This window comes from Dermochelys coriacea, chromosome 13 (assembly GCF_009764565.3).
Source record: "Dermochelys coriacea isolate rDerCor1 chromosome 13, rDerCor1.pri.v4, whole genome shotgun sequence".
In the NCBI taxonomy this organism is placed as follows: domain Eukaryota; kingdom Metazoa; phylum Chordata; order Testudines; family Dermochelyidae; genus Dermochelys; species Dermochelys coriacea.
The window spans coordinates 18616693-18640171 of NC_050080.1; the positions used below are offsets into that span (position 1 = coordinate 18616693).

Sequence of the window (23479 nt, forward strand, 5' to 3'; positions counted from 1 at the left end):
ATTTTAATGAAAATTCCCCTCATGAGCCACTTTCCTATACAAGATAGGGCATACTATTATTAAAAATAATAAAGTTGGTTTAACTTCAGCCTGGTCTACACACAGTTTTAGTATCTGCATAACTGGTGGTTAGGGGAATTATTTTTGTTATTAATTGATATAATTATACCAGTACAACCCCTAGGATGGATTCAGTTACACTGGTTATAAAGGTGCCTGCACTGGCATAGCTTAGTCCCCTTCCTCTATGAGCATTAGCTATACTACATTTATAGCAATATAACTACATTTACAGGAGGAGGATTGTACTGCTTTAACTGTACCAATATAGGAAAATTATATCCTGTCCATTTTCAACTCTACTGGTATAGCTTAAAGCAAATACACGCCCCTTCTGTTACAGGATGTTGATCTATTAAGCCTACCAAATAAAGTCTGAGTTAAGGCTGTCACCAGTTTAGTGGGTTGGTGTTTCGGGTTGGGGGGAGGCAATGCATTCGGTTTATGTACGGTTTGAACATGAATCTCTTGTTAAAACCCTACATGACTTTAAAAATATTTGATCATCTCAGTCTCTAGTTCTTTCTGTGTCTCAGGGTTATGAATTGCCGGCTATCACCATAGTATTTTGAGCACTTTCTATATAGAATAGATTAGCACTAGTGAAGTTCTTGGTAGACTTCCTGGAATGTATGGGTTAGTACTAGTAAGACATTTTCTTTGAGACATTTGTAGGAGTTATCACTGTTTTCTCTCAGCTTGATCCTGCTTCCATTTAAATTAATGCATGTTTTGCCATTGATTCAATGGGAATAAGATGGGGTCGTCTTGCTCTAACCTTTTACTTACTCCTGTTCATTAATTGTTCTCTTTGAACAGGAAAATTATATCCTGCCCATTTTCAACCACAAATAAATCTCAAGTGTAGCACCATTTTACGGTAAAAGTATGGTAGCATGTTAAACATGAACACAGAACGTCATTTTATTTTCAGATGCATATATTTGATGCAGTTTTCAGCTATGAATGCCAGTTTAAGATAGTGAAAATTTATTCACATATAGGTTTGAGTTTGGGGTCTGGTCTCATTTGCAGTGAGTTCAGGATGAGATTTAATAGCAAATGCTATATTGTTTTGAGATAAACATATAACTGTATACAGTGCAGCATGGGGATGCTTGAAGACCACTTTGAAAGCAGATTAAAAGAACATTTATTAACACAGCGACTCTATTCTGGAAATGATTATAGTTAAGAACAACTCCTCATGGGATATACAGCCTATCCAGTAAAAACTATTTAATATTTGTCACAGTAGCATCTAGATATTCTTATCAGAATAGTGTTTTCAGTGTTTGTACAGTGACTAGTGCCTATACTATCCTATCTGAACTATCTTACTCAAGATTTTTAAAAATTACAAACGTTGTTGGGCACCTTAATTTTTACATTCCCAAAGTGAGACACTCCAGAAAGGCCTGAATTTCAGACGGTACTGAGTACCTACTCTTTCAAAGGGCAATTTAGGCATCCCAAAGTGCTAGTCATTTTGGAGTACTTTAGATCTGGGAAATGCTTACTGCTGTGGGTATAGCGACATGAGCAGTCCATTGAACTTAATTACTCACGTGAGTAAAATTAGATGCATGACTGTTTGCGGGATCAAACCGTACCTAGTACATTTTTTTTTTTTTGAAACACAAAGCAGATAAAAGTAGGGCAGCGTGTTTAAACAGCCTCTCTCTTTTTTGTGCAGTGCCATTATCCCTGGGTGCTAGACCCAATAAACTCCATCCGTGCTTTGACTATTCGACTTGTTCTAAAGCCTTTGTCTATCTTGCTGCATTAACGCCCTCCCGCCTCTCTCCTTCCGAATGGAAAATGTCTTTCTTTAAACTCTAATTCGGCCACGTGGGTGGGTGTCCATGCAGAGAAACGGAGACCGAGCGAACAAGCTTGTCTGTTGGGTGAGACCAAGCCAAGTATGACAGAGCTGTGAGCGGCTGGACTTTGAACAAGTGCTGGTGGAACAGGTTTCCTCCCGCTCTGAGCCGCTTGGGGATTGCGTCAGTGCTGGGAGGAGGATTCTGGAGCTAAATGAACTTTTTAAATAATTAAAAAAACAAACAAACAAACAAAAAGCACCCCACCCACACCTCTTCCCCTCCCGGGTTGGTTTGGAAATGGGCTCCAGCTGCTGCCCTGTGCCAGGGGTTAATCACCTTCTCCCTAGCCCTGCTCCGCACCGCCGGGGCTGTGGCAGGAGGACAGAGCTGGCTGCCGCGCCGGGGACCTGGCTCTGCTGCGTGTGATATTTAAACCCGGCTCTGTGCAGCAGCCTGTAGCATAGCTAAGCTGAGCTCCAGCGGCAGAGCAGCCGCCAAGCATCCGGCGCAGCGCGTGTGTGTGCGCGGTGCGGGGGGAGCAGGCAGGAGGCAGCACCGCCGCCCGGGGTGGGGGGGGTGGAAGGAGCCTAACCTCCGGCGGCTGGGGGAGGCCATGCCCGGCACTGGGGGCTCCTGGCGGCCGACCCCAGCTGCTGCTGCAGCGGGGGGGCTGAGCTGCTCCTGAGGCGGAGGAGGTGCTGGAAGGGGACATGCAGCACCCAGCCGCCAGCTGCTGCGGCGCTTTCACTGCCCGGGTAAGTGGGGCAGGGGGTGGGTGAGGGGGAGCTGCCCAGAGCCTCCCTTCAGAGCCGGAGAGGGGGCGAGCCCAAAGTCTAGCGGAGCTGCGGGGAGGGGAGGGTTGGGGACAGGGAGGAGGTGAGAGCAGGGGTTGGGTGGGGGATAGGGGAGGAGATGGGAGGGTTGGAGAATGGGGCAGGGAGGAAAGGGTCAGGGTGGGGAAGGAAATGGAAGTAGTTGTGGGGTGAAGAGATGGGAAGGGGGAGGCTGGGAGGTACTGCCAACCCTCCAGGATTGTCCTGGAGTCTCCAGGAATTAAAGATTAATCTTTTAATTAAAGATTATGTCCTGTTGAAAGCTCCAGGAATATATCCAACCTATATTGGCAACCTTAAGGGGGAAGATGAGATATAGGGGTAGGGTGATGGCAGGTGGGCTAGAAGACAGATGTGGGCTGGCAGATGGGTCAGACTGGGTAGGCGGGGAGCAGCCTGGGCACTTGGCCCCAGCCTAATGGGGGCAAGAAGAGATGCTGCTCTGCCTCCTTCGGCAGGGTGTTGCGGCTTCCCAAGAGCTGGGGGTCTTGTGCCCTGTAGGGCAGGGGTCTGGGGCTGTGGGCCCTCTGCACAGCCAGAGGGCTCCTGGCTGGCACTGTTGAGGTGCCTGGCACCCTGCTCAGTGTGGGTGGAGTGTGTTAGCTGCACTTGGCAGTGATGGGACACATTTAATCCGATCTGCCCTTGATATGGCCCGGCTGGGCTTTTATAAAAGCCCAGGATCCTCAGTGATTTAAACTTGTACTGGAAGGGGGCTGCACAGCCCTCAACACTGGGGAACGACTGGGGCGGCAGGAAGACGGGCAGTTTGTTTGCGCTGTATTTATCTAAAGATTCCACGTTTAAACCTTCCCTGGTTTGGGATGAAGTACCAGATGTTGGGAGGTATCTGTGCAAGAAACAGTTGTTTGTAAAACAACTGATGCTTGGCATTTAGTTTTTCATTTAATAAATTCATATGTACTTTGGGGTTTAAAAAACCCACCTTGCATTAAAAATCTAATTTTTCTGTATACAATAATATAAAATCTTTAGTCACTGAATAGATTTGTCTCTGTATGTTTGTTTGTTTGGTTTTTTTAGACTATCTTTTTTGTGGCATACTTGCTCTATATTCGTTCACTCTTCCCTTGTGGTATTTTCAAATCTCCCCTCAGCTGCAGTAAATATTAATTTTTTAAATTTATTCTTAAAAATCAGCCTAAAGTTGTACTTAATAAATATGCAAATATGGGTGTATTTAGGGGAGAAATAATACTTGTCCTCTCTGTTAATTTGTTCTTGGGACAGAAGTAAATGTGCTGTAAAAAAATGTTTATTATAATGGACTTCAGTGGACAGGGGAGTAAAATAAAACTCTAACCTTATATGAGGACTAGCTCATACCAGAGAACCTTAGTGTGAGTTCTTTATATTGTAGCTCTACTGAATACTAATATAGAATAATGTGGTATTTAACAGTAAAGCACTTCTTACAAAAAAAATGTAACTGAACATTAGAGTCACAGGAAATTTTTATTTAAAATAAAGGTTAGTGAGCCCATGCTCACCAACAAAACAAAAGTAATTCAAAACAATCTGTTTAAATATGTAATTTAATGTTCTAATAAGCATTTGGAGCTGTGACAATGTCCTGGCTCTCTAAGGAAATGTTTTCACAGAGAGGTCAGATATAGAGTGATCAATCAGTCCTCATTCTCATAGTAAACCTGCACAAAACTTTCAAAAGCCGAGCCTGGGACCTTAAATTCATAACTTTTGCTAGACACTAAAAATCATGGTCTTAATAAAAAGAAAAGGAGGACTTGTGGCACCTTAGAGACTAACAAATTGATTTGAGCATAAGTTTTCGTGAGCTACAGCTCACTTCATCGGATGCATCCTATGAAGTGAGCTGTAGCTCATGAAAGGTTATGCTCAAATAAATTTTAGTCTCTAATGTGCCACAAGTCCTTCTTTTCTTTTTGCGGACACAGACTAACACGGCTGCTACTCTGAAACCGGTCTTAATAAAGAGATGATTTATAGTTTATTACAACAATCTGTAACCCACTAACCCCTCTATTTGTCCTATGGCTACAGGTGTGTTAGTGGGCCACTTCACCTTGAATGGTCCCTTAGCATAAGTCCTTAACATGTATTCTAAATTATCTGTTCAACCTTGTATTTAGCTGCATTTCCTTTCCCAGACCTCTGTGTAACTCAAAAGCTTGTCTTTCTCATGAACAGAAATTACCTCACCCACCTTGTCTAAGGAAATGTTAGACATTTATCCATAGTTCATGCATGTGCTACGGATGTAACCTTCAACAGTCAAGGTTAGCACTGGGTTTGGGCTTTGGCTTTTAGTATCCTCTTTTAAGTTTAAATTTGTGACTTTTTGAAAAAAATATTTAGAAAACGTTAATCTTAAAAAAAATAGTATGATGTGTTGTGAGATTACAACACAAATCATGATTCAGTAGGATTTTTTTTCTGTGAGTCTATTTGAATGCAAACAAGAATCCTCCCTGTCTAAGTGTAAAATGCAATTTTATATGTAGGTGATATAACTTGCAAAACATGGTCTTAAATAAAAATTGTAGCTGATTGAAGGCATCAGTGAGAAAGAGTTGTTATGCATGAATGCAAGGATCTGCAATAGTGGTCCAAGAGTTAATAGACCAGAAATACAGTTGAAATCATTTAATTGGCAACCTGATAAACAACATGCTTATTTAATTGGGAAGGCAGGTAGGGAATGGATCCCACACAATGCATTTCCATGTCTCTAAACATGACATAAATGGAACACCTAAATCTACTTAAATAACACACCTGGTGTTGGCTCCAGACATATTCAGAACAGTTATCAAGTGTAAATGACTGTTTGCTAGCATATTTTTCCCATTATGCAGCTACCCTTTGTTCCTTACACGCTGTTTCCCTGTTTATGACTGCTAAATGAGTCAAACATGCCTTAGCTGCTTTTTTTTAAATTACTGTTTTGCATTATGCTCATTTTTAAAGCAATCTAATAAATAAAAGTGAATTTGAGATGCAGTTACTTTATAAATCTGCTTCTAGTTATGTCAAATTAATGGCATTATAACCTCAAAAGAATGGTTGACATGTATTGTTTCTTTTTTCATAACAAAATAATTTGTTCCATGTTGTATATTATGACTTTGGCAGTACAACATGAGCCAGATTCTGTTCTTAGTTGTGATGAGGGTAAATCCAGATTTGTGTTCGGTTTTTTTTGGTTTTTACTTTAATGGAGTTACACTAGGGTAATAGGAGTATTTATGCTAGGTACAGTTGAAATATTTCCCCACGGTCTCTAAGGCTGGTTCAGTTGCACCATTGGTAACTGCATAAAGAGTGGTAGGTGCATATAGCCCAGCATTATCCACTACAGTTTTCAGCATAAAGAAAAGGAGTACTTGTGGCACCTTAGAGACTAACAAATTTTATTAGAGCATAAGCTTTCGTGAGCTACAGCTCACTTCATTGGATGCATTTGGTGGAAAAACCCACCAAATTGGGTTTTTTCCACCAAATGCATCCGATGAAGTGAGCTGTAGCTCACGAAAGCTTATGCTCTAATAAATTTGTTAGTCTCTAAGGTGCCACAAGTACTCCTTTTCTTTTTGCGAATACAGACTAACACGGCTGCTACTCTGAAACCAGTTTTCAGCATAGTAGCTGTTAGACTTGTGCAAAGTAATTTTAATCAATGTGGTGTAAAAAAACCAGCATTTGAAGTCCAGAGTTAATACTGGTGCTCTCAGGACTGCCGGGTTGATGATCATGGTGGAGGGACATTTTTCAGAAATTTCTCTAGTGGAGGCAGCCCTCAAGAGCAGAATTTGGATCTGTGTTCTGTTAATAGAATAAACACACTAAAAGCCCCTTCCCGTCAACATTTATAAATGTGACTTATTGCAGGTTCTCAACCTTTCTTTCTGAGGCTCCCACAACATGCTATAAAAACTCCAGAGTCCACCTGTGCCACAATAACTGGTTTTCTGGATGTAAAAGCCAGGATTGGCATCAGGGGGTAGCAAGCTGGGCAATTGCTGGGGGCCCCATGCCACAGGGACCTCCACAAAGCTACATTGTTCAGGCTTAAGCTTCAGCCTGGGTAGCGGGACTCGGGGCCCTGGGCTTCAGTCCTATGTGGTGGGGCTTCAACTTTCTACTCTGGGCCCATTGAATCTAATGTTGGCCCTGCTTGGTGGCTCCCCTGAAACCTGCTCACGGCCCCCCAGAGGGTCCCGGACATCTGTTTGAGAACCACTGATTTAGTAGTAACATTCTGCATTACCAGACGGGAGAACTGAGTTTGCCTGTAATCTTGCTCCCCAACTGGCAGGATTTTAAGAACAAGGGAGGCATCTGTATCCAATTCAGCCTATGAAGGGAGGGAGTGATTTGTTACTGCAAATAGGGTGGTGATGAGGAGAGAACATTCTTCTTCTTTTCTTTTTCTTTTCTTTTTTTTTCCCCCCTGGGCCTCTCTGTGTTGGAGATGCTCACAGACTTACCACAGCTCAGTTAGCTGTCTCTTTTGAAAGAAAAACTTCTAGGGTTTTGATGGTACTTGCATATAAACAGGGCTGATCAAACTTTGCTACATTTGGATGGGTAATTTAGGAGAAACTAGGAGGCACACCTAATTTCATAAGAAACAGCACAGATTAGAGCTGTCCCGATCTGTTACATGGAAATGTGGCCTGCAGCGGCTACAGGTCTCAGCACATAGAAAACCAGAACACCTGGGCCATTGAGATAAAAATGAATCGCTACACATAGATGCACCATATTAACAATGAAGGCAGACATTATAGAATTCCGTGGGCCCCTCTTTGGCCAACATTGATACACACAGTAAACCAAACCTCCAAACAGGAATGGGAAAGAATTTTAATCACTTGCCTTTGACATATTGTTTCTTACACCAAGTTCACTAATAATTGAAGAGACGTTGTCAACTGTGACACTTTGCTAAGTATTGTCACAATTCAAAGACTACATCTGACCACTATGAATGGGAGACACTTCTGTTGCCATTTTATAAGCTACTTAAAGCTGTTCACTCCACATTTTCTGTGAAATCTAATTAGCAGTGGCCTATCTGTCTTGTATGAATGCACACATTTCAGAAAATAGAGGATTATTTTGTAAATTGCTTTAATTTTTTTACCCAGTTATGAATATGAGTTTTGGACATAATTGTGTACGTTGAGTTGGTTCCAGGGGGTATCTATGAGGAATTCTTATCCTGATAACAACAAAGACATAACATATGAGAACAGTTTAAACATCTGAAGCAGAGAGGGGCAAAGATGAAAGGAATTATTTTGGTAGAGATTGCCTGCTGAACTTAATATGCAACATTTTTCATATCTTCTTGGAGATAAGGGTAACTTTATAACTGTCAATACATTTTTGTAGCTAGAAAAGTTGTGGAGACACCTCTGTGTTGTTTTTTTTCCTCCCCTTAGTGTCCCAAAATGTACGAAGAATTTTATAGGAAGACATAGTTCCTGGCCCAAAGGGCTTACTGTCTCATTTTAGAGGTAATGCAATGAATGAGGGTAATAAATAGTAGGGAGGAAATGGGCTGGGGAGCGGAGGAGAGAAGAGAGTACGACAACGAGGTCATATGGTTATTCCCATGCATTTGTTTTAACGAAGAAAGAAAATGCAAGATACACTCGTGCATAAATCCCATATCCAGTTAAGGGGGAAAGGGAAGCATGGTGAGATATAACAGTAACAGACAGCCTTCAGTTGGCTAGTCCCAAGGAAAAAATTAAATGATCCCTTGTAAATCCCATGTCTTCAGAAAAACACTGGCTATGTAATGGGAATGGACTGATCATCAGTTTTGTTGGGGGAGGGGGGGGTTTAATACACATTTCTGTTTATCAGAATTTTTGTGTGTCTTCAGGAGGGAATATCTCTACTAATGTGCACCTCCCAACTTTTTGATTCCTCTTCCCCAGTGAACAGGGTCTGCCTCTATCACTGCCTTTGGCTTTCCCAAGTAGGAGCTGCACAGTGAAACTGGCATGATTCTTGCTTGTTTCACTGCAGCAGGCAGAATTCTGAATATGAGCAATGAAAATTGATAAGAATGGTCAGTGTGTACTCTCATAGCTTGGCAAAGCTCTGCGTGGAGCAAAGGTACTAGAGCTGTCAGCCTGCAGTTTTAGAAGACTTCCCTCCCCCACCACATGGGCTAGAATTTGTTCTTTTAAATAAAATCTTAGATTCTGCAGATATTGATTTTAATTCACTCATGAATCCGTAAAGAAAGTTGCTGAGGTGAATAATTAGGTTGACTTTTCAAGCCTAGTCTATGTATATGAATTGGAAAATAGCCCTTGCTAAATATTGCATCAAAGTACAACTAGATATCTGCTGGTTTAAATATAAGAATCTTGTGCTTTCTCTCCCCCCCCCCCCCCCCGTCCCCCGAATATAGAAACTGTGTGTAATTTCTCAGACCAATGGTTTTGTTATGGCTTGAGAACAGTCTTAATCAAGGTTTATCCCAAGAAACAAATTCCGGTAGTGATGATCTGATGATATTGCTATGCAATAATCTACTCAGGGAGGGACAATTTCTAACTTGCTTTATGGACAGAACATTAAGCTTCTTTCACTGAGTAAAGCATACTGTGCTGGGCTTTTTCTACTTAGCCACTTCTGGTCTTTACAAAAGGCAGATAGTTTCTCATGTGTTACTTTTAATTGATTTCCACTGCATTATGTGAACTCACTGGCACAAGTCCAGAGAAAGCCAGTACATAGGGAATTAATCAAAAATTGACTCATTGATCACTTGATGGAATGAAATAATTAGCTCTTGATATTCTCTGTATAGTTTCTTATGGGTGCTTTGACATCCATTAGCAAAAGAAAATTCCTTTAGGCCAGAAGATTATCAACCAGCACTGAAATTTAAGAAATGTCTCAATGTTCATTCATCTAGGGCAGTGGTTCTCAAAGCCGGTCCGCTCCTTGTTCAGGGAAAGCCCGCTTCTCGCGGCCCCCACTGGTCTGGAGCGGCGAACCACGGCCAGTGGGAGCCGCGATCGGCCGAACCTGTGGACACAGCAGGTAAACAAACTGGTCCGGTGCACCAGGGGCTTTCCCTGAACAAGCGGCGGACCGGCTTTGAGAACCACTGATCTACGGCATGCCCCTGCTTGCTTAGAAAGCCGTGGGAACTGTGCTGTTGATTCCAGTGGGAGCAGGATCAGGGTTTTAAGAACCAATCCTGTAAACAGTTTACCTTTGGGCATAATCCTTACTGCCATGAGCAGTTCTAGGCAATAGGACAATTCTCAATGTGTCTAGTGATAAGAGTTTGCGGGGCTAGGCCCTTAAATTGTAAATACAGAACGTGCTTGTTTAGTACTTTAACAGAAAAACAACAACGGCAACAAATTTCTGTAAAACCTCCATATCCATTTTGAAATAACATGACTGCCACCCACAAAGCCAGGAAGTTCAGAGTTAGTGCTGAAACACTAGCCTGAAATCATCCTGTCATTTCTAGGCCTATGCAGCCAAATTCAGCCCTGGTATAAAGGGACATGCTTTCCAATTGAAATCTGTGAGTTGCAGCAACTTGTGCCAGATCTGAATTTGGCTTGTAGTTCATGTCCGTTGTGACTTCACAAGACAAACTTATTGTTCACTCAATAGGTTTTACCACAATCTTGGTAAAAATCTCTATTTAGATATTTTGTTCCTTTAAAGGTGATTTTTTTGACGCAGTAAATAAAATTACATCAGTCAAAAGTACCCAGAGGGCCTTAAATTTACATTATGGTTAAGTACCCTGCACTATTGTAGCTCCCAGATCCAGTACTCTCTGTATATCTTTTTAATTTCTGATTAGTTGCACCTGGCTAAAAAAATTTAAAATGATTTTGTTTAAAAAAAAAAAGAAAAGAAAAAAAAAGAAATGTTCTTTCCCTTCTAGGTTCCTTGAACTTTTTGCCAACTTTCAGCACTCAGCAAAATGTCTCAAAAAATTTAGATAAACTCTTGAAAATTGTGAATGTTTCTACTTCTAACAGGTACCAAGGGGGTTTAGGTTATTTTAGGTATATGTGGCTTAGCCTTTTAAAAAGAACCTCCTTGTTCATTTGAAAGATTTTGATAAATGGGAACATTTATTTATTTATTTATTTTTGCATAAGTGCTTACCTGCTTTCCCTCTTCCCATGTTAGATCTGCAAGTAAAGAGGAAATAGAAGACATTAACCCTTTGGAGAGAACGCAAAATCAGCACAATATGGCACATCCTAGCATTGTCTTTGGATTATTCATAATGACTGTTTTATCAATGCTGGATGGAAGTTCAGCTTTCCTATTAAATCAGCGTCTGAAGGGAAGATTTCAAAGGGACCGCAGAAACATCCGTCCAAACATCATTCTCGTTCTTACTGATGATCAGGATGTAGAACTTGGTAAGAGCCAAACAAAGAGTATTTTAGTTCACAAATATGGCATTGCTTTTGCTTCGGGCTAGATTCTGCTCTAACACTCTAGTGTAAATGTACATTTTGACCAGTGCAGTACAGAACAGGATATAATCCCTAATTTACAGAAGAATTTTTTTGTGTGTGAAATGTACAATAGAAGGAACAAGTGGTGAAATATTGTGAAAACGTGTGTACGTGTAATATGCTAACTCATTGACAGCAAATGTAACATCAGTTTAAGATTTGATACATTCTGTCTCTGGGGTTATATCCTGCTTTGGTGGGGAAACAAAACTCTGTTTTTAAATGTTTATCTTCAGTTTGCTTATTACAGTTCTGTGCACAAACTGGGAAGTTTCACACAAAGATGGGAGGTTTAGATACATAACTGGCTATTCATGTAATTACCCAATTTCCTTGTGAAACTGCAGTATTTGGAGTACAAAATTGTTTTTTTAAATCTCTAAATTCCGTTATTAAATAGTATTACAAGAAATTAAAACTAATTTAGGGATTTTTCCCACGAAGATAAAATATTTGATTACCGCCAATATCATTTAGAATCATAAGAGTCTACTCTCTTACTCAGCTGTGATCATCTGTTCCACTAGTTGAAGTTGTAATTGTTGAGGAAAGAAGATTAAGCAAAGAAAGTTTGTTTAATCTTAATGATTTGGCATAACAATTAAGTTGAGAAGCTTGCTGAAAAATTAACCTATATCTTTGCAGAATCTTGTGTACCAGAAAGCAGTTTTATATGAGTAGTTTTTTAGGTACATTTAAAAATGGGTTTATGAAGCCCATATCTGTTTAAAAATTGAGGGGATAGAATCTGTTTTGTGTTTCTTTTGAGCACCATTAAAGCAAATTTCCAGTATAGTAGACTAGAAAACAAATTGTGGGGAAAAGGTGAAGCATCTTAGTAAAATGAAGGAGCTTTGATTTATGCAGGGACAGCTGCTGTTCTAAACCAAAAGCGTATGATGGCGTAATGGCAATGCTTTTATAGATACTTTCTTTTTAGCCGTGTTTCTGCATGTCATAGGCTATATCCCAGTTGTCACTTGGTTCGAAAGGTAACTAGAAAGTTTTCTGGTGTGACAGGATAAGAAATAAAATATTAGCTTAAGTGAGTTCAGAAGTTTGTTTGCTTGTTTTTGGAGTGATGGTTATGTTTTTCACAATTAGACAGACCAGTTTCAATAATGCATATCCAAAAAAGCCAAGTACATTATCTCTGTCTCATGTGACCAAAATCCAGAGGTTCGTCCTAAAAAATTTATCACTCTCTATTTTATGCTCGCCTGCCCGTCTCTGATGCAATTGTTAATGTCCTCTGGGCAATATACTACTTTTCTCAGGTAATCTGATGTCTCTTTCCAATTTCAAGCACAGTGGGCAGCTGTCCACGCAAATTAGGGTCCGGCTGGAGAAAATGCATTTGATGAAGTTGAGATTTGATATTTATCATATTTCAGTTAATGGCTTCATGAGACCAGATATTTGTTTGAGGTCATTTTTTATTCTTAAATTGGCCAATTTTATCTATCCAAACTGCTGTTTGTGAGTATTGGAGTTAATGCATTCAGGAACATGGAAACAAGATGTCAGTTGCAGTTTGGTTTACAGATTGCAAATGCAAGCTAACAAAAATTTGGAAATTTTAAGAGGTGCAGTTTAGAAAACGGAGCACAGCAAAAATTACCAGTATTTCTGAGGAAATTCAGAAGGAAGCTGTACTTTTGGTGGGTAGAGCTGGCATGTGACTTCTCATTTTGTTTTTCTGCTGAGATTGTTTTGTGGCTATTTCTGATGTGAAAGGAGAGAGGATACAATCTCAGGCTCTCTAACAGCCCTCCCCTTATTTTAACCTAAGGTGAGTTTAACAATATAGCAATAACAGGTGTGGTTTGTCGAAGGAGATGCAGAGCATTCAGGAAAGAGGCTTAACTTCCCTTTTATTTGTTCTGCTGTTAATCATGCATTTTACTCAGGAAACCAAACCCTAACCATGGATTGAAACAAGGGAGGGTCTGATGAAAAGACTGCACGATGCTTGGGTCAAAGGAGTTGGAGTGTGCTGTGCTGGATATAAACAAGGGAAGATAACTGCTTTCTTCTGACCTCTCTTTACCTGAAGACCAAGAAGGAGTTTAGTCAGCTATTGGAACAGGCATGCTTAGTGTCTTGTCTTCCTAATTATGAGAACTGTACTGAGTAGTGAACAAGTTGGTATACGAGTAAGAAGAGGTAAAATATACTGATGGTAGAAAAGGCTTAAATTACACCCAGAGATTAATTTTCCAATTAGATTAATGAGAATCCAAGCTGTCCTAGTGCTGATGTCCAACGCATTATAAATCCCAGCATCTCCAGTTTAAATTGGACTGAGGTTTGGATATCCTATTACTGTAGTTACAGTAGATCAGTGGTTCTCAACCTGCGGGCCGCTTGTGGCCCAATTAGCACACAGCGGTGGCCCATGTGATATCCTCAGGGCCATAAATGGGGAGGGGCAGGAGGCCAGGGTGATTAGCACCTCCCACCCTGCAGGATCCATGGATCTAGTGACTTCCACTGAAGCAGGCTCCATGGCACTAGGACTGCCGTGGCGGGCAGGCAGGATAGGTTGCATAGCTGAGCTACCTGCAGCCGAGGTAGGAAGCCAGCAGGCGTGGGGAGAGGTGCAGGGGCTATGGCGAAGGGGGTGCAGCCGGTGCATGGGGGACAGACTCTAGGTGGGTGGCTGGGGGCAGTGCCTGGATGGGGAGCTAGGTACTGGGGCATAGTCCCTGGATGGGGGGGGTTGAATGCTATGGGGGGGGCAGTCCCTGGGGGAAGGGAGTTCTGATCTGGACAGAGCACCCTGTCTCTGCAGGACAGGCATCATGAGCGATATGTAATGGAGGCTGGAAGAGGCTAAGCCTCCCCAAATCTCATGCCGCTTGGGGGGCAGGCACAGTGGCAGATTTTGGGGCCCTGGAAAAATCTCCCCCCACCATGGCGCCAGGGCTGGAGGAGTTCTCGCTTCTCGTGGCCACGGGGCAAAAAGGAGCAAGTGGCAAGAGGCTCAGGGGGAGGCGGAACGGGGCAGGGCTGCAGGGAAAGGACAGAATGGGTAGGGGCCATGGGCGGAACAAGGGAGAGGTTCCGGGCTCGCTGCTCCAACCAGGGCCAAGAGCTCTGCCTTGGTCCTGGCCAAGGCTGAGAGCTCGACCCCAGCTGAGGCTGAGCTCTCAGCCCCTCCACCCCCCGAGCCAGGGCCATGTGGGGTGTGTGCCTTGGCCGGAAGAGGTGGGACAGAAGGCTAGCCTCACTAAGAGGAAGCTTCAAGTGCTGCCCATGGCAGGCACATGTGCCAACCCAGTGTTGGGGTGGTCTGGATGCTGCGGGGGACAGTCCCAGTGGGGTTGGGTGTTGGGGGGGACATTTCCTGGCTAGGAGACAGTCTGGGGAGAGGCTTGGGGAGAGTCCCTGGGTGCAGGTGCTGAGTGCATGGCGGACAGTCCAGGACTGAGTGCACAGGGGACAGTCCCTGGCTGGGTGCATGGTGGGGCTGAGTGCATGTGGGACAGTTCCTGTCTGGGAGTCACCCCATACCAGGCAGGGCTTCCCATCTTTGCAGGCAGGCTCCAAAGTCACGTTCTCTGGGTGCTCGGCCTAGCTGCACCGCCAGCAGCAGCACGGAAGTGATGGTGGCAATACGCCATGCCATGCCACCCTTATAGTAAATGAATTAATTTTAACAGTAATGTTTTGACTTATTTTGCTAATTTAAAATGCTCTTTGTAGACAATTGCTAGTGTTGAAATGAAAGGTAGTATATTGATTTGAATCATATTGCTGCCGTATAACAAATACTAAACCTTATTTTTGTGTGTGTGGGGGGGGGGGGTGTGGCTCTGGCCCACGTAACAGATAGAGAGCTGTATATGTGGCCCACAGTGGTAAATAGGTTGAGAACTAGATCCCTGCACAGATACAAATTTATATCTGTGGTTATAAATCGGTATCTGTGGGACTGCAGCAGCGAAAGGAGAGAAACGTGGGGCCGTGTCTCCCAGGAGCTAGCACTGTACCGCCCCAAGCCCTGCCCCATCCTTTCCATGCAGCTGTCTGGGTCTCCTGTCTGGGGAGTGGTGTCGCTGGAACACAAGAGCACAACCAGGGACAGCTGCCGGTGATCCTGGCGCCCACCCCATGAGCGGGGCTGGGGGTGGTACAGCCGCGCCGGAGGAGCTGCCGGCGCAGAACGCTGGCTCCTGGAAGCTGCAGCCCCAGGTTCTGCTCCTTTCGCCACTGCAGTTCCACAGATATGGATTTATATCCACGGATATAAATTTGTATCCATGCAGGACTCTATTGAGAACCCCTGCAGTAAGTCATTTGGGTCAGCTTACATAACTATCTCATTCATAGACGGAAGTGACCTAGCTGCCTGGGAGATGCTTTATTTGTGTTAGTGAGATCGGAGTAACCTGTTGATATATGTTCCATTGAATAAGTACAAATCTGGAGCAAGAAGACAATGTGCTTGGCAGTTTTCCCACATAGAGAGGTGATTTGTTAGCAGCTTTTAAAAGAAAGTAGTACAAAGAGGGAAAATTGGGGAAAAATAGTATGTAAGATGAAAATAGAAATAGAAAGCAAGCATAGGGTTTATCAGAGCATTTATTAACATTCCAGAGGTTGAATAGACATGTCCACCTACAGGTATTTCTCAAATTTAACTTCAAAACAGATGAATTCACTTGGGGATTAATTCAAGCTCTTTAACAAGTGAAACTGCCAAAAACGGATGTTAATTGCTTGATCTCTGACAATAAAATGCTAGTTAATGAAACATTCAATATTAGATCTTCAAACAGCTGCTAACGTTTATTTATATTTTATTTATTTATTTATGTTGAGCAAGTTTCTACTATTGACTTGTACTGAAGAATTCACAATAAATCCTGTTCCTGCAGACAACTATTTATTTAAATTCACAACCAGGATTTTTATATTTCTCTTTTCAATATTTATATATTTTAAAGATGTATTTTAACACGTAAAGGGAAATCTAATTTTTAACGTTACACACCATTATTGTTTAGCTGGAGAGACTTGACTGGATCTCACTATCATAGTACAGGAAAATAGTTTCTCATGCACTAATATTTTAATTCTTGTATGACTAATACTCTTTTTGTACGGTGATCAGATCTTTTGCAAAATGTGATCACAGAGATAAACTTTGCTATCGGTATGTAATAGTGAATGTACTTGGACAAGTCTCTAGAAGATGGTCCAGTCATAGTGTGAATATTTAATAAATACAAGCAAGCAGGGGATGTGTGGGGAAACAGTATGCAGTGGGGAATATTTTTAAGGCGTGGCAAAATGTGTGCACAAAAATATGTGCAGTTGTATGCGCAGAAAGGCTGTGTTTGTGTGTTTTAATCTCTTATAATTACCTCTCTTTTCTATAGTCTTCAGGCTTGTGCACAAATGCCAGTTGTCATAGGAAATGTGAGGTTTTAAGAAGCACCTGTTACAGCCTGCTCCGTTATTGTTTCAGTACAACAAAGCACTCTTTCTTAATATGCTGTGTCATGGAATAGTATTTGAAGAACTTTTGATAAATGTCCTACATGCACACTCTTGGGATCTAGTGCTTCTATCGGCCTTACCTTCTATACTTCCTTTGCACTTTTCCTCATAATCTTTGGATGGATAATAGAGTCCTTCTGTGATATGCATTTCTCAGATTCATTATATCCCTGAAAGATGTTGCAGGGCTCATCATAAGACCACCATCTACTCTGAATGTTAAATTGTGCTGCAGACATCCCAGGCCCCAGGAAGCATATATGTTAAGATGACAGTTGTAGGGATTTTCTGCATCTCTGTTCTGACCATTATAGCTCTTCTGTCCTCCATTTACAGTGGAGGAGAAGATAAGGGGCTCTCTGACACACAATGCAGGGAAAGCTTCCTTCTCAGATGGTAGGGGATAGTTATTAGTACACAAACAGAGTTGTAAAAAGGAATGACTTCTCAGTGTCTGCCACAGAGCTTGCACAGTTTCATAGTGTTTCCTCAGTGTCAAGGCCTCACTCAAAGTCTCTAGAGAGTTTGTCTGTGAATTTTCCACATTATAACATTAGTTTAAACAGTGACAGCCAAAGTAGAATAAAATCTGAAGAGAGATCAAGCAAAACAACTTGTTGCAGCTGATGTCACATGAAGTCCAAACAGAACTTCAGCTTAGTACTATATATCTTTTATGCTTCTCTTTGTCTACTGAACAGCTGAATGCATCAAACAGATGACTCTCAGCACACAGTTACACCATAGATTTTTCTTACAGTTCTCCAAAAAGCACACACTTACAAATAAGGCAACTTTATTATCTATGATTTTAGACTTGTAACAGAGACCTTTTTCTGAATAAAATGTTGACACTTCAAAGTATAATGTCTCTTAGCACATCAGAATCTAATGAATAAAATCCCGGAAGGTTTTCCCACTCAAGAGAAGATGGTTTGCAGAGATTCCAATCACTGATTAACACACAAGTGATGTTCGGCCATAGTAGAATATAATTTCTATTTTCCTTTAATGTCACCAAGTTTGTGTTGGAGGCAGGATGAAGAAAATAAGTTTTGGTTGGCTGGCTCAGTGTTGTTCTAAAATATTTAAAGCTGGCCTATTTAAGATTGCATGGAAGGGTATGCTTGGTTTTTGCCTTCCACTGATCTGTCACTCCGCATTAGTTCTCAAGCTGGGGAAGCAGATTAGATCATATGTTTTTGTATTAAAGACTGTTGATATATAGGCTCTTGTCATTACAGCAGTTTTATTAAAGAAGGTTACTGTCCCCAAGGGGAAACTTAACATGTAGGGTTATTTATGCACAGATGCCTCTGTCATTTAAAGGGGTTGTTAAAATTGTATTTTAATAGTGGAATGACAAAACATTCCTTCAGCCTGCTTTATTTATTTTTGAATTAGCTCATAAGACAGAGCAGTGCTAACATTTACAATTTTTGAACCCACCTACAGTAAAACTTGCTGTAATAATTGTAAGTGAAGTTAGAGGCTTTGAAGAGGGATGCTGCTCCCAAAGTACAAACTTTTCTATTTTGTGATTGTAAAAAAGGTCTTGTCTATTTTTTTTTTTACGATACTACTTTTTTAGTATGTGCGATATAACAGGTTCTTTTACAGGGGAGTCAGTCTTACAAATGGCGTTTCGTTCCTGTGATGAAGAATTACAAAGAGGAGTTCTGATTAGCTGAAAAGGTTCCTAACAAAATGATCTCAAGAAATCTAATGCCATGGTAATTTTAAAATGAAAAGACTTGCAGTAGAAATTCTCCTTCAGGAACCAGGGACTCAGATTTCCTACATGGATTGCAACCATTCTCACCACCCTGTAGATTTTGAGTCATGGTGTATCAATGTGCCCTGTATCAAATCAACTCACTGTTGCAATTTCATAATGAAGTCCATTCCTAAAGAGCTTAGAAGAAACCTAAACCCATTATTGACAGAAACAACGTACAGTTTGTGCCAGATGATTGCAGCATACATTGATTAAAGCTGAACTATTAATCCAACTCAATTTTGGGTAAGTTAGCTTCAGCTCCACTCCAGCATGAAACCTTATGCTAATCCTGATACTGTCTGTAAGGTACTTTGCTCCCATTCATAACAGGATGGGTTTGATGATATGTAAAGTTTTGTATTTATTTGGGATTTTTTTAAATGCATGTCGTGCTAGTGGCAGGTGCGAATTAAACTGTCTTCTAGATCAGGTATAGTCCAAACAGCAGCATTACAAATTTTCCCCATCAATATGCTTTAATTCTAATCTAGAGGGACCACCTTTACGAGTCAGAGGAAAACTCATTCTCCATGTCTTTTCAATCCTTGATTTCTCTGCACAGAGAGACAATGAGTGCCAGTTGTGATGGTGGCTTCTTCGAAATGGATGACTCCCCACCAGGAACTGGGTTGAGTCCAGAACAATGTCACCTAGGAAACAGGGTAGCCATCGATAACAGTGGCTTTTGGACATTGTTGACCTTGGTTGTATTTGAACCATTGAAGGAAGGAATGAGAGCAGCAGAATAAGGACAATTGACTTAAAAAAAACAGACTTTAACAAACTCTGAGAACTGGTAGGTAAGGTCCCATGAGAACAAAATCTAAGGGAAAAAAGAGTTCAGGAGAGTTGACAGTTTCTTAAAGAGACTATATAAAAGGCAAAAATGCAAACTATTCCGACGTGAAGGAAAGATAGGAAAAATAGTAAGAGTCCAATATGGCTCCATCAGGAGTTCTTTAATGACCTTTAAATAAAAAAGGAATCCTACCAAAAAGTGGAAACATGGATGGATTGCTAAGGAGGAATACAAAAGAATAGCTCAAGAATATAGGGACAAAATCAGAAAGGCTAAGGCATAAAATGAGTTATCCCTAAGAAGGAACATAAGAGGTAATAAGAGGTTCTTTAAATAGATTAGGAGAAAGACAAAGGGAAGTGTAGGTCCTCTACTTAGCAGAAAAGGAGAGCTAATAAGTGATGACATCAAGAATGCTGAGGTGTTTAATATCTGATTTGCTTCAGTCTTCACTAAAAAGGTAAATGGTGGCCAGATGCTTAACACAATTAATATTAACAACAAGGGAAAAGGAGTGCAAGTCAAAATAGGGCAAGAACAGATTAAAGATCATTTAGTTAAATTAGATGTATTCAAGGTGGCAGGACTTGCTGAAATTCATCCTAGGCTATTTAAGGAACTAGCTGAAGCAATCTCAGAACCATTAGCAATTATCTTGGAGACCTGATGGAGGTAAGGTAAAGTCCTAGAGTACTGGAGAAGGGCAAACATAGTACCTGTCTTTAAAAAGGGGAACAAAGAGGGTCTAGGGAACTATAGACCAGTCAGCCTAACTTTGATACCTGGAAAAATACTGGAACAAATTATTAAACAATCAGTTTTCAAGCACCTAGAGGACAATAGGGTTATAAGGAATAGCCAGCATGGATTTGTCAAGAACAAATCATGCTAAACCAACCTATTTTCTTTCTTTGACAGGGTTACAGACTTAATGGATGGGGGGGGAAGTGGTAGATGTAATGTATCTTGATTTTTAGTATGGCTTTTGATACAGTCCCACATGACATTCTCATAAGCAAACTAGGGAAATGTAGTCTAGATGAAATTACTGTAAGGTGGCTGCATAACTGGTTGAAGGAACATACTCAAAAAGTAGTTTATCAATGGTTCATTGTCAGACTGGGAGGGCATATCTATTGGTGTCCCGCAGGGATCGGTCCTGGTCTGATACTATTCAATAATTTCATTAATGACTTGGATTAGTGAAGTGGGCTGGGTGGGGTAGCAAGCACTTTGGATGAGAGGATTGGAATTCAAAATGACCTTGATGAATTGGAGAATTGGTCTGAAACCAGCAATAGAAAATTCAATTGTATGTGCAAAGTACTTCACTTAGGAAGGAAAAATTGAATGCACAACTACAAATGGAGAATAACTGGCTAGGCCGTAATGCTGCTGAAAAGGATATAGATTACTATGGATCCCAAATTGAATAGGAGTCAACAATATGGTGCAGTTGTGAAAAAGGTTATCATCATTCAGAGGTGGATTAACAGGAGCGTCATGTAAGACACAGGAGGCAGTTATCCCACTTTACTCGACATTGATGAGATCTCACCTGGAGTTCTGTGTTCAGTTCTGGGCACCATGTTTTAGGAAATTGGAGAGAGTGCAGTAGAGAGCAATAACAATGATCAAAAGTTTAGAGAAACTGACCTATGAGAAAAGGTTTAAAAAAAAAAAAACCAAACCTGGGCATGATTTAGTTTTTAGAAAAGACTGATAACAGTCTTCAGATATGTTAAAGGGTTGCTATAAAGAAGACCGTGATAAGTTGTTCTCCATGGTCACTGAAGGTAGGACAAGAAGTAATTGGCTTAATCTGCAGCAAGGGAGATTTAGGTTAGATATTAGGAAAACTTTTCTAACTATAAGGATACAGAGTAGCAGCCGTGTTAGTCTGTATTCGCAAAAAGAAAAGGAGTACTTGTGGCACCTTAGAGACTAACAAATTTATTAGAGCATAAGCTTTCGTGAGCTACAGCTCACTTCATCGGATGCATTTGGTGGAAAAAACAGAGGAGAGAAAGCCTAAGTTAATTGTATCCAGTTTGCAAATTAATTCCAATTCAGCAGTCTCTCGTTGGAGTCTGTTTTTGAAGCTTTTTTGTTGAAGTATAGCCACTCTTAGGTCTGTGATCGAGTGACCAGAGAGATTGAAGTGTTCTCCAACTGGTTTTTGAATGTTATAATTCTTGACGTCTGATTTGTGTCCATTCATTCTTTTACGTAGAGACTGTCCAGTTTGGCCAATGTACATGGCAGAGGGGCATTGCTGGCACATGATGGCATATATCACATTGGTAGATGCACAGGTGAACGAGCCTCTGATAGTGTAGAGTGGCTATACTTCAACAAAAAAGCTTCAAAAACAGACTCCAACGAGAGACTGCTGAATTGGAATTAATTTGCAAACTGGATACAATTAACTTAGGCTTGAATAGAGACTGGGAATGGATGAGTCATTACACAAAGTAAAACTATTTCCCCATGGTATTTCTCCCTCCCACCCCACCCCCCACTGTTCCTCTGATATTCTTGTTAACTGCTGGAATTAGCCTACCTGCTTGTCACCATGAAAGGTTTTCCTCCTTCCCCCCCCTGCTGTTGGTGATGGCTTATCTTAAGTGATCACTCTCCTTACAGTGTGTATGATAAACCCATTGTTTCATGTTCTCTGTGTGTGTGTATATAAATCTCTCCTCTGTTTTTTCCACCAAATGCATCCGATGAAGTGAGCTGTAGCTCACGAAAGCTTATGCTCTAATAAATTTGTTAGTCTCTAAGGTGCCACAAGTACTCCTTTTCTTTTTGCGAACTATAAGGATAGTTGAGCTCTGGAATAGGCTTCCAAGGGAGGTTGTGGATTCCCCGTCATTAAGAACATAAGAATGGCCATACTAGGTCAGACCAAAGGTCCATCTATCCCAGTATCCTGTCTTCCAACAGTGGCCAATGCCAGGTGCCCCAGAGGGAATGAACAGAACAGGTAATCATCAAGTGATCCATCCCGTCACCCATTCCTAGCTTTTAGCAAACAGAGGCTAGGAACACCATCCCTGTCCATCCTGGCTAATAGCCATTATGGACCTATCCTCCATTAACTTATTTAATTCTTTATTTGAAGGTCTTTAAGAACAGATTGAACAAACACCTGCCAGGGATGGTCTAGGTCTCTTTGGTCCTGCCTCAGTGCAAGGGGCTGGACTTGATGACCTCTCAAGGTCCCTTCCAGCCCTACATTTATAATCTTCTAGTAAGAATCTATAATCTGTAATATTATATTCAGAAATCTTGTGTTCCTTATTGGGCTTGTTTTGTCTAATAGATGTCCTTGCCCACTTGCAGTTTGTTTTCTCCTCCTCTGCCTGACACTGATAGACTTACCATGTGAGCTTGTGGCTTGTTCTTTTAACTGAAAACAAGAAAAACCTTTTGTAAGCTGCTGATGGTTTTCTTCTTTTAGGTTCTATGCAAGTGATGAATAAGACGAGGCGGATCATGGAACAGGGAGGCGCTCACTTCATCAATGCCTTTGTGACAACCCCAATGTGCTGCCCATCCCGCTCCTCTATTCTCACAGGGAAATATGTTCACAACCACAACACCTACACCAACAATGAGAACTGCTCCTCTCCATCCTGGCAAGCTCAGCATGAAATACGTACATTTGCAATATACCTGAATAACACAGGATATAGGACAGGTAAGACCCATGTACCTAACCATCTCTCCAGCTGCTGACTTGTGAACAAAAAACACCAGGCACAGATCTCGGGGCAAATAGAGAATGTCCTATCTCCTAGTTTATTCTTGCAAAGAGCCACAGTTTAGCAGGTTGGGGAGTTAGAAATAGGAGGACTCACTCCAGGAACAGCATATCTTTTGGCATGGAACTGAACCCAAGACATGACATACCACATACAGTGCTTACATACTGTGCTGGTAAATGATACTTTGATGCTCCTAAGGTGGACAAGGCAGAACCTTCAGTGAAGAAGGAAGAAACTGTGAGAGCGCCAGGGCCTAGACTGAGGGAAGATGGAGTTCCTCTTAAAACAGATAAGTTAGTTTAGTAAAACTAGGGAAAGAAGAGAAGAAACGTCACCTTAGTCAGTGTGTGTGTGTGGATTAGGGTG

General features: G+C 41.4%; 1 protein-coding gene across 11 annotated transcripts in view; it reads left to right on the plus strand.

Annotated features, from left to right (window-relative positions):
- Positions 1-23479, plus strand: part of SULF2 (sulfatase 2) — a 238962-nt gene that overhangs the window by 135872 nt on the left and 79611 nt on the right. For 10 of the 11 annotated variants that reach the window (XM_043495701.1, XM_043495703.1, XM_043495702.1 and 7 more), the window contains 2 exons: positions 10916-11154; positions 22807-23046. In XM_043495701.1, coding sequence (XP_043351636.1) covers positions 10980-11154; positions 22807-23046 — 415 coding nt within the window. In that variant the 5' untranslated portion in view covers positions 10916-10979. Of the gene's footprint in view, positions 1-2433; positions 2642-10915; positions 11155-22806; positions 23047-23479 lie in introns of those variants that run through there. The other variant, XM_038369011.2, reaches the window with a different exon arrangement.